General features: G+C 37.9%; 1 protein-coding gene across 2 annotated transcripts; it reads right to left on the minus strand.

Annotated features, from left to right (window-relative positions):
- Positions 1–341: 341 nt before the first annotated feature.
- LOC132396405 (leucine-rich repeat-containing protein 10B) lies at positions 342–10,574 on the minus strand. 2 transcript variants are annotated; one of them, XM_059973940.1, is made up of 3 exons: positions 10,447–10,536; positions 9,436–9,649; positions 342–1,277 (listed from the first exon to the last, which is right to left on the minus strand). In XM_059973940.1, exon 3 carries the CDS (start codon positions 1,256–1,258, stop codon positions 377–379), a length of 882 nt encoding a protein of 293 aa, XP_059829923.1. In that variant the 5' UTR covers positions 1,259–1,277; positions 9,436–9,649; positions 10,447–10,536; the 3' UTR covers positions 342–376. The 2 variants fall into 2 exon arrangements, with proteins under 2 accessions (XP_059829923.1, XP_059829924.1); XM_059973941.1 differs by lacking the exon at positions 9,436–9,649 and having other exon boundaries at positions 10,447–10,574.
- Positions 10,575–10,878: the final 304 nt, after the last annotated feature.

Raw genomic sequence — 10,878 nt, forward strand, 5'->3', positions numbered from 1 at the left:
CACGGACATTCTTCGGTTAATCTGGTGATAGAGATACAAGGTCCTATATTGTATATTTACCACACTATTACACCATCAGCTGGAACACTGGCACAGTACAATCTATCATTAGAAAAACCCTCTTTGTTTGAAAAGACCTTATCCTGTAATGTAACAGAAGTCATATAACACAATGTTATATAAAGAAGTAACCAACTTTCCTTTTTATTTGTATGTGTTCTACATTAGTTCACCCAGTGCTGATTCCTTAGGCCTTTTAACTCTAGCTGACTGCCGCATTGTCTTCCTGGTCCAGGATGTATTGAACCCAATCTCACAAGACCATCACTAGGTGCCTGAACATGAGGTATTCCATGGCTGGTACCTGCAGCCTGCTTCATGTCCCCTCGTGTGAGCATTCTAAGGCTGTGAAACTGCCCTCTGTTTCCAGTCCTGTCGAGCCATTTTTGAGGATGCTATGCAGAGGCTCCTGATTTTCCTCATTTTCGTCACTTTCTTGAGCTCTGATGGCCAATAATTCTGCTGCCCCTTCACCCACCAATGTCACCCCAACTGCCACACTCGGTGGGTGCTTGGTAGGATTATGGTCATAGGAAAATAGTTTGAGTCTTGAAAGGTGCTCCATATTGGGAAACTCTGTAATTTTATTCTTGTCCATGTCAAGGATTTCAAGAAATTCCATTTTCAGTAATACCTTTGGGAAGTCCTCAAATCTGTTGCCGTATATCCAAAATCCACGTAGGTTAATGAATTTAACCAGATCCTCTGGTAAAGTCTTCATTTTGTTGTCCCCCATCTGCAGTGATTTCAGGCTGGGCATGTTAATTAACTGTTTGGGAAATTTTCTGAAATAGTTGCTTTCTATCCATAGACACCTGAGGTTTTCTAGATTCCTAAACTCTGGAGGAATTGTCATTAATCTATTGCTACCAAGGTAGAGTCGTGTTAGGTTCTGCATATTGCATACAACTTTAGGCACATCTTCAAATTTGTTAAAATCCAATGCTAGGATCTTTAAGTTGACCAACTGTTGAAACTCATCAGGGAGCTCTCTAAGCTTATTGTTGCTGATGTACAACTTCTCCACATATGTAAAGGAGCATATTGGAACTGGGAGTCTCTTTATCTTTTTGTGGCAAGCATCCAGCATCCTGTCAGCCATTATTTCATTCATGTCGTTTGAAACGCAACTCAGTTCATCATCAGAGTTGCAAGATAAAACAGAAGCGACCTTCTGAAACGCACTCCCCATTTTCATTCTCGGAGGTCACCCCTCCCTACACAAGATAAAAAGAATCAGAATGGAAAATTTATAACATTATCAAAAGCCATAACCCACCACAAGAGATACAAGGTAATGACTGGGTGGAGATTTTTTAGATAATATGAACCGCACAATCAGAAAATCAGATCACTGTAAACCAAAACCTCCTTTGGTTAATTTTAGTCCATAATGGCCCAAAATTCCCTCACGATAGCATCCAGTTAATTACGCAGTTAGTTCAAAGTGTTCATGAATTGATTGGTGCTATTGAGGAACTTCTCAACATCATCCTTGCAATTTCTTTTGTTAGTTTAAACTTGAACTTTGAATGGTGTCCCAATGTTATAATTTAGTTTAAAATATTTTTTGCAATATAAGCTTTTTATTCCGTATTTTAAACGTTATTTATTTATGCTATGTTATCTATGTTATATATTACACAAAGGTCAACCCTCAGGATATTCCATTAAGGCTGAAAATACTTTTACATAGTTTCTTAATAATTGCTATCTTCAACAGTAGTGATTAATTCTCTTCTCAAGACTTCCTCCAGCTATTCAATATGTTTGTGTCCCTAATAAAAAAAAATTAAATGCTGATGACGAACTTAGCTAAATGTGCAATTTGATTGGAGCACTTACTGTACAATTTAATCATAACCTGACTTGTCAGCTACTGATTTTGCTGTGTTATACAGTGCATCATAAACTACATGTGTTGCCTATTTTCTTGGTATCTGCAAAGCTTTAAAATTGTTCACATTAACTTGTACAAAGAAATATTATTTCAATCAATTTTATAATTTTTGAACTCCCACTTCCATTAACATTTTTTGTATCATCTGTAATCTTAGTAAGTCATTTCTGAATGCAAGACTTTCTGTGCTATTTTGAAGGAGTAATTGTATTAATACTGATCTGCCAACACACCATTCATGTGACTCCTCCAACTTATACCAGTTAATACAGATCTTAACAAAATTCCTTATTCATTACAGATTTACTTTGAGTCCTCAAAATTTTCAACCTAATTATCTTGTAGTACTACTTTTATCATGCACCTTACAGGAGATTAGCTCTAACTTGAAAGGTGACATGCTCAGGATCATCCACTGAATATACATTATTACTTTCTGTTATTGTTTACCACTTTATCACTGTAATTGAAAATGTTGTTGATAATTTATTCTACTTTTCCACACTGGCCTGAGGGAAAACTGGAGGACCTTTACTTAGCCTATTGGAACTTGGAGTTGTTTGATTTGTACTAACCTATCTAATGCAAATGTGCCTTGTAATGATTCTTACTATCTTGGAGACTCTGCTACATTCCTTTGATACTTAATAATTTAAAACTGACCAAAAGTATACAAGATTAACAAACTTAAAGCACAAATAATGAGCAGCAGAAATGGAAATCCAGAGATCTTGTGCATTAGTTAAAAAAAATTGCAGCACAAGTTGAGCACAACTCCAAAACTGGCTATGTCCCAAGATCAAAATAAAAAATATTATGGCTTTCTGCTAAGTGAACTCCTTTGTAGTCTTTGGATAGGATTCTGAAAATTGGCATTAAAAAAATCATTAAATATTTTTATTTGAAACTACCAGGTAATTTATGACAATAGAAACATTGCAGCCAATAAATAGATGTGAATTTTAATTTAAACTAGAGTCATTTATAGATAATAGACTGAACAATCTGATTAAGAATGTGTTTTTCTTAATAAATGCATTTTCTGCTGTATTAGTAAAACTGAACCATGTTTCTTCTCCACATACTCCACATACTGTTGGGAGTGGTTGTGAGAATAAAATTCTATGCTATATTTAAAATAAAAACAGTAAGTTCTGGAACATGATCCATGATCTATAGATATGGTGATACGCAAAGTGGATAGGATACGTGTGTGGTAATAAAGAACACTTTAATTTTTCCAGCTTGTGGTGGTTGATGTAGTTATATGTGAATTTTCAGCATCATAAGAATTTAAGCATTTTGAAGATATTTTTGGGATTAACATTGATGCTTAGGGGGTCACCAGTGAGAAGAGAGCAGAAGACCATGGGAATCTCATACAGCTTAAACAAAAGCAAACTGTACTGGTTTGACTGCTTGCATATACAGTACGACAACATCTTTTATGTTTCCCAAGATTAATAAGCCAGTAACTAACACCAAGCCAAAGGAAATACTGGACGACATTCCAAAAAACTTGATTAAAGTGACATAGAAGTGGAACACTGAAGGGAGATGGCAAGAAATTTTGAAAAACAGTTGAAATACAGCCACCAACGATGACACAGTTAAAGAACTTTTTTTTGAGTATTTTTCTGGTTAGTGAAATAGAAAAGGGTGATGCCATGGGTCAATTTGAACCAAAACAAAAATTTAAAAAAAATTTAAACTCCAAATGGAGACCAAAATTTTAATCATTTGCTGCTTCATTGAATATTCCAAAATGAAGCAATGTAAAATGGTAATCAATTACCTCCACAACAATTCTAGTCTCTGTTGTGCCAATTTACTCTGCATTAGCTAACAATGCCGATTGTGTGTTGTGTACAAATGAAATAATAAACTATTACTGAGACTGTAATGGCAGAAAATGCAATATACACTTCCACAATATCATTACCAGCACATTTAAAAAGCTCCATCTTTATTGGGGAGGGCACTTCCAGTAGTTGGAGGAAATGACATTGAACAGTCACATGGCCACAGGAGCAGGGTAAGAGAGGGAGATGGAGGTTGTTTAGTAACAAGAAACCTGTCCACATTTTAAATTCTCTCAGTGAATACTGCCCCAAAAATGAGGCTGTGATTAGCCTGACTTTTGGTTTGGTCATGTAGCAGAGTTACAGTTAAAGCTTCTCATCATAGTTTAAAAAAAATGTGCCTCATTAAAACGTACACTTTTGCAGCAAAGTGATATCTTATGATTTACTCTATCTTTGTGTCCTCTAAGGGAAGGAGCAAGAAAGTGTCTAAGTAGAGATAGCTCTGTGCTCCAAAGCTAAAGATTGCAGGAACTGGATAAAATTAGCCATGCTAGATTTGAAGATAAGAAAATTGCAAAAAAATTGTGAATAAATGCTGTAATTAGGCCGAGGCTGCTGTGAATGAATTACGTTTTCTTAAATTCTAAGTTGGATCAAGATGAAAAATCAAAGAAACACTTTGTTGACCCTAAATGTGCTTTGTGATATAAACATGAAAATCAATTGCTTCACCAAAATGACTATGAAATGGAAATGTCATAGTAATTCCAGGAGAGATGATTTTTTCAAGGTGGTGCTAGGCCTAGTTTCAAACAGGAATTCAGAAGGGTCTTGTTTCTTCCCTACTCTAGTATTACATACAATAAAAGAATACAATAAGATGTTTTACTTCGAGGGCGTCAATTAAGGTGACTCAAAGCAGAGCAGCTCGATGGAAATAATCAAGTGTTCCCACTTCAGCCTGCTACCCTTGAGAACCACAACAGCACCTAAGCTCTGCACAGTCAATAGCAATGTCTTAATGCAATTAAACAATCTTATTGCTGCTTAGCACCAATGGAAATAGATCGGACTGTAACCACCTGACTACGCCTTAAGATGGTGATGGAAACAAGGTTGTCGCAGTGGGCTAAAGGTGCATCTAAAACTATGAGGTTTTTGACTGCCAATACCAACTATCTTGCTGGAAACAGTCTCTGGTAAATAAAATTGAAGATCTCAGAGTTAGGGTACTGCATGAGTGGGACATTAGGACCGTTTGCATCTTTTGTTTTACGGAATCTTGGTTTACTCCTTCCATTCTGGATTCAGCGATTCAGATTGACAGGTTCGGAATACACTGCCATGATAGGACTGCTGAATCTTTTAAAGCCAAAGGCAGTGGGGGAGGGGAGTGGTTTGCTTCATGGTCGATTCCTTATGGTGTAAAAATGTGGCAGTGCTGTCACACTCCTATTCACCAGATCTGGAACACCTCGCGCTTAAGTGCCAGTGAAATCACCTGTCATGGGAGATTTCAGCAATCCTTTTGATAGCGGTGTACATCCCACCACAGGCCAATGTCAAGCAGGCTACAGACAAATTGCACGTTGTAATCAACAGGCATGAAACAGCACATCCTGGGGGATTTTAACCAGGCCAGCTTGAAAAAGTCACTAATTAATTATTATCAGCAAATCACTTGTAGTACCAGAGGAAACAACACACTGGACCACAGTTATACCACATTAAGAGTGCTTACTGTGCTATTCCACGCCCACACTTTGGATGAACTTCTACTCCCTGAGTATAGGCAGAGATTGAATGAACCAGAACCAGAATCAGGATTCTGATTCTTCTTAACTCTCCTTGTGTTTGATAACAGGCCTGTGCTGTCATGTTCTTTTGTAAAATTCTGTGGCTGTAGCTGGATATATCTTTTGTTCTTCATGTAATCTAGAAGTTCATAAGACACATACTTCACCCCATTTAATGATTACTTAATTTTATGTGACTTCTAATTTAATGATATTGTATACTTCATCTCAATAACAATGATCCTTACTCCTGTTTTATGCTTGGCCACACTGCTGCTAAAGAAAAGCTAATTAACAAAAGAAATTGGATCCAGTTTCATTGTTTACAGTGAAGCCTGTGATGTAGGTGGAAAACAATGAGCATAGCAGTGATCTATGTTCTAAGTACTCTACCATAATGTAAAGTCAAGCCAATAAAACCTTCTCCATGATTAACCGAATATCTCTTGGACTTTGACCCATGATTGACAACTTTTTTGGATAGATGAAATGATGTACCAGTTTTTTACCATATCTGATATCCATGGCTGGTTAGATCTCTTGAACTGAGTAAATCACTATCACAATAAGCCCAGAAATCGGGGTTGCAGGGTCAAGGTTTTTCAACCGACGTTTCCTACAAGTATCCCTTAAAAATCAGCACATGGTGTCAGTATTGGCCCAGTCATGGCACAGTTAGTTCTGAGTCAGTTGATGAAATCAAATTTCACATCAGAAACTTAAGCGTATTGATATAGGTTGAAACTCCAGTCCAACACTATAGCTATTCTTTGGATGAAACACAAAACTAAGATGCTACCCATTGGAAGTCAAATATCCAATTGCACTAATTGGAGAGGCATGTGCCATCTTCCTGGCCGTGATCCATTCTTTGATGAATATCACTGCAATAGGAATTCTTTTCATTTCTTATTGTGGAATCTATCTATCCCCTTTGCAATATCTTGAAGTTATAAAAGACATATATAAATGGAATTATTTCCCTCATTTTATATCTATAGTGCTTAATTATACATTCAAAACCACTTCAAGTTTGCCTTGTATACAATGAAAAAATGAAATACAGATGCTTGTCTAAAATCAGAAGAAAAGTCAATGTTCTGCATTTTTATCGTGCTGTTCATATTCCTTTTGAGCTGCCTGAAGGCCTTTGTAGTCAATGTTCCTGAGGTGTAGCCTCATGTACCAATCTTCATTCAAAAAGAGAGTGTGATGATAACCAAATAATTCAGGTTAAAACAAGCAAATTGATAAGCACCCCATCCACCACACCATTCTTTCCACCACCAGTATTCTGTGGCTGCAATTTTTACCATTTACAAAATGCACTATCGCTACACCTCTGAAACCTACAACCTCTAACTTTAAGAACAATGAGGTTAATGGGTGCATGGGAACACGAGCACCTATAGTTTTCCTTCCGAGATGTACACCAAATGAGATGTAAATTCTCAGGGTCTAAATCCTGTAACAGCCTACCCTGCAATGTTATGGGATACACTCACCGGAATACCTGCAGCAGTTCATAATCTGGTTCACCAGTAAGTTCTTAAGGTCGATTAGTGATGGGTAAAGTATGCTAGTCTAGACATTGATAACTACATACTAAAAATTTTATAAATAAAAGTAATTATTTTTGTAATGACCATTAAGTGATAAATATTGAACAGAAAATTGATGGTTTTTCTAAAGTCTGAGAAAAGGTAGTTTTACATTTATATGGAGTCATTCATGTTCTTTTTGGGATCTCTCAGTCAAAGATTCAAACACATGCCTTTGTTTTCTTTAATACAATGTTATGCCAAGGGATTGCTGAAGCCCACTAGAGTGGATGGATAGGTCTTGGTTTAATCAAAAATAAGCCACACCTGATCTAATGAACTGGTGTGTAAGCAGCTCAAGTCTCCAGAGTGGGAATTTTGAACACAACCTTCTGACTCAAAGCCTCAACTTCCTAATCATTTATGTTTCAGTTCAATACTGATTGAATACTCCCTTTTGCACAAGAGAATAAACTGAGGTTGATCTTCCTTTTTATCAGATGTACAAGACCACTCAGAGGGTCATGTCTTTAAAAACATTTGCTCAAAGTATATGAGAGCCAGAATCACTTAAGTATTTTTAAAGCAGAGTTAGATTGAATTCAAATCAGTAATGGAAATGATGGTTATTGGGATAAGTGGGAATGCAGTTAACAGAACAGTCAGATCAATTGTGATGTTATTAAATGGTGGAACAGGTTCAAAGGAACTAATTGTAAATTGAAACATTTTATAATCAGGGATGAATACACTAAAAATTGTTTAATCATACCAGGTTCTATTCTTTCCAAGAGTTTCTGTTGCTTGAAAAGCAAGAATGCAATCTTACAGAGCCAGTTCATACTTCAGTATATTTCATTATTAATAAACTGAGACTAAAATGAAGCAAATGTTGTTATTTGATGACCTTTGTACGAAGGACAAAGCCACAATGAACAGTGGTATACAGTTGTATATTTTATGATATCAGATGAAGGAAGAATGTGGATTAGGAAAATGGTTTGTTCTTTCTTCATCTAAGGAACGTCATAAGATCTATGATTTATTTTCTCATCAGAAAGTGTAAGTAAGGTAATCAAAAAGGCTTTACGTGCATTGCTTCAGAGATCTTGACCTTAATTTATATATTTTATTTAATATACATATTGATTGGACTGATCAATTGTTTTACACTCCCAAGCAAACTTGCTCTGATGTGCCAACAATAAATCTGAATATGATTTATTGAATTGAAGTAAAAAGCCTTCCTCCTTGACTTTATATGTTGTCCAGATAAATCTTTATTCTTCCAGTTTATGGTGGACTTTGTAAAAGTGAGATAGCCCACAACGCTCAAAAGGTAATAAAAAAGAAAGGATAGCTTCATTCTTCTGACAAGTGTTAGCTTTGCCTTAGTGGTGGCCTGTTTATCTCTGAGTCAGATAGCTGTGGCATTAAACCCACTCCTGGAGATTTTAACATGTACCTGAGGCTGATATTTCTTTCCAGTGTTGACGGACAACTGCAGTGCCATCTTCTTACCCTTGCAGATGAACAGAAATAATTGTATCACACTAATCAAAGAAGATCTACAGAGTTCACCACAGTGACTGGCCCAGTGGTTATCCTACAATGTATATTAATAAGAGTAGATAGATTTTGTTATTATGTCATTATATCTTGTGGGAGTATGTTGTGTAAATTTGGCATCACATTCCTTGCATTATATTGGTAATTACATAACAAAATTATTTGAAGTTTGTAGATCACTTTGGAATAGCCAACTGTGAATGACCCACTTGATACAAATTTAAAGTGATAAAAGTATCTGTTCTTTCAACTATGCTGTTGTTAATCCAAAGCCTTCATTTCTCTTTCATTGTTTTAGGAAGTAGCAAGTCCTTTCCAGCTCAGAATCCTAATTTTACACAAAATTTCTCCTGTCAGGTTTGTGAAAGGTCTCCTTTCTAGTGTGGTACTAGTTGATGGTGGTCTAAATGTATGAGTCATTTTCAGCAGGGTGGGACCATGAGTATATTATAAACCGCATTCTCTTAAGTTAATAAAGCGACGTGTCTGAATATTTGGAAAAGAGAAGAGGCAGCATGAAGAAAATGGGACGAGAGCAAGAAATGCCATGTCATTTGTGGGTGCAGATGTCAGGTGGGGAGATGGATGCTCTATTGCCCGGATTGAACAAGTCGTTGCCCGGTAGGTCCCTCCCATTGTTTACGTTCCATAAGAGTTTAACATCAATGATTAGCAGAAACGATACAATTGCAGATCCGCTCAAAGGCTTGCGTCATTTTTTAAAAGTTCAAGCAATGTCATATCAGCTTGAAAGCACAACTCACATGCTCATGTTTCCACATGCAGAATGCTCGTATCCCGAACCCCGAAGCAGTTCGCGGGACTCACAGAGCCACGCAAACGCTGTGAAGTATGCTCTGATATTGCCTCGAGGTGTTTCCCTCAGGGGCTGGGGTCGCGATGAGTGAATGGATGTAACTCGTCAACGGTACTTTATAAGCGCACAGGTGAACTGGGCGGATAGGACACACGGTATTGCTGTCAGGAGGAAGATAAAAGAGAAAGCTTTCATTTCTGGTTCTTACAAAGTTGCCGTAGTGAATAGTGCTCCGATCTCTTTTTTTTTGGTAATAGATAACAGATACTTGTGCAAAACTAACAAACCTGTTAAGTAAGTGACCTTTCTCTGGGGGGGGGGGAAGACAGTGCAGAAACATTTATTCGACCTAACAGGTAGGTCTCTGTCGATTTGTTGGAATAATATATTAAATATATATAAGGGAGAGCGAGCGAGAGAGAGAGAGAGAGAGAGAGAGAGAGAGAGACTGAACCATGGGTTCTAACGGAAGCACTGAATAGTGCCCCCCACAAGAATAGGACAAGGTTGGGAGCGACATCTGTGGGTACACATAGGTTAATATGTGCCGCTTTTTCTTAAACAGTAGCAGTCGTTCCTCCAACGCTGATTAGTGACCCGGGATTAACCAAGTGACATTAAAAATCCGACCCAACTCCACACGGCAGTTATCCTGATCCTATCCTGGCATATGGCTTCAGTTGCCCTGGCTCTCCTGCCGTTCGCTGATTCCACATAGTGAGTGGTGAAAATAACACGGGAGGCTTAGCGTCACAGGAATGGATGAGACTGGGAAATTATGAGGAAGGCATCTCCACAAAATGGCAGGAGTTATTGTTAAGGTGAGAAGTAAGCTGACACGAAAAGTTGCTTGTGCTAGTTTTTTCGGAATTTGGAGAAACTGTGTGTGCTCCTTCAACGACCAGGGAGTAAAATAAGCCTTACCCTCCGCTCCCCTCCCTTTCTCCGAATGTCCTACCTTGTCTATTGTGTGATGGAGACTGTCCAAACCAACAGCAACATCCAGGAGCGAAAGAAGGTGACATGTTAACAAAGATCAGGCTTCCTTTCTCCTCCCAGACCCCGTTGATCCGCAGACGTCACTTAACTGAATCCTTGCACAATGCAAATTACAGCAAGCGAAGGGAAGAAAAAAAAAGCTCGTCCCCGCCTCCCTCTCTCCCTGCGCGTCCTCGCCGTCACCATGGAGACAAGTAAAGAGATAGCATTGGGGAAAAAGAATCATTGAGCTACTCCAGCACGCAAAAGCTGCACCAAGTCTAACTACAAGGATCCCGGGCTCCCTCTCCCCCTGCCCTTTGCTTTCCCTGGGGTACCCAGCTCTCTAGTGCATGTGTGTTGATCTTTATCACGGGCAACTGTCAGCGTAAAGAAAGCAAGAGATGCTCTG

The sequence above is a fragment of the Hypanus sabinus genome, chromosome 7 (genome assembly GCF_030144855.1).
Source record: "Hypanus sabinus isolate sHypSab1 chromosome 7, sHypSab1.hap1, whole genome shotgun sequence".
In the NCBI taxonomy this organism is placed as follows: Eukaryota; Metazoa; Chordata; class Chondrichthyes; order Myliobatiformes; family Dasyatidae; genus Hypanus; species Hypanus sabinus.

Coding starts and splice junctions, on each gene's coding strand:
- LOC132396405 (XM_059973941.1), bottom strand. CDS start 1,258: ATGAAAATGGGGAGTGCGTTTCAGAAGGTCGCTTCTGTTTTATCTTGC.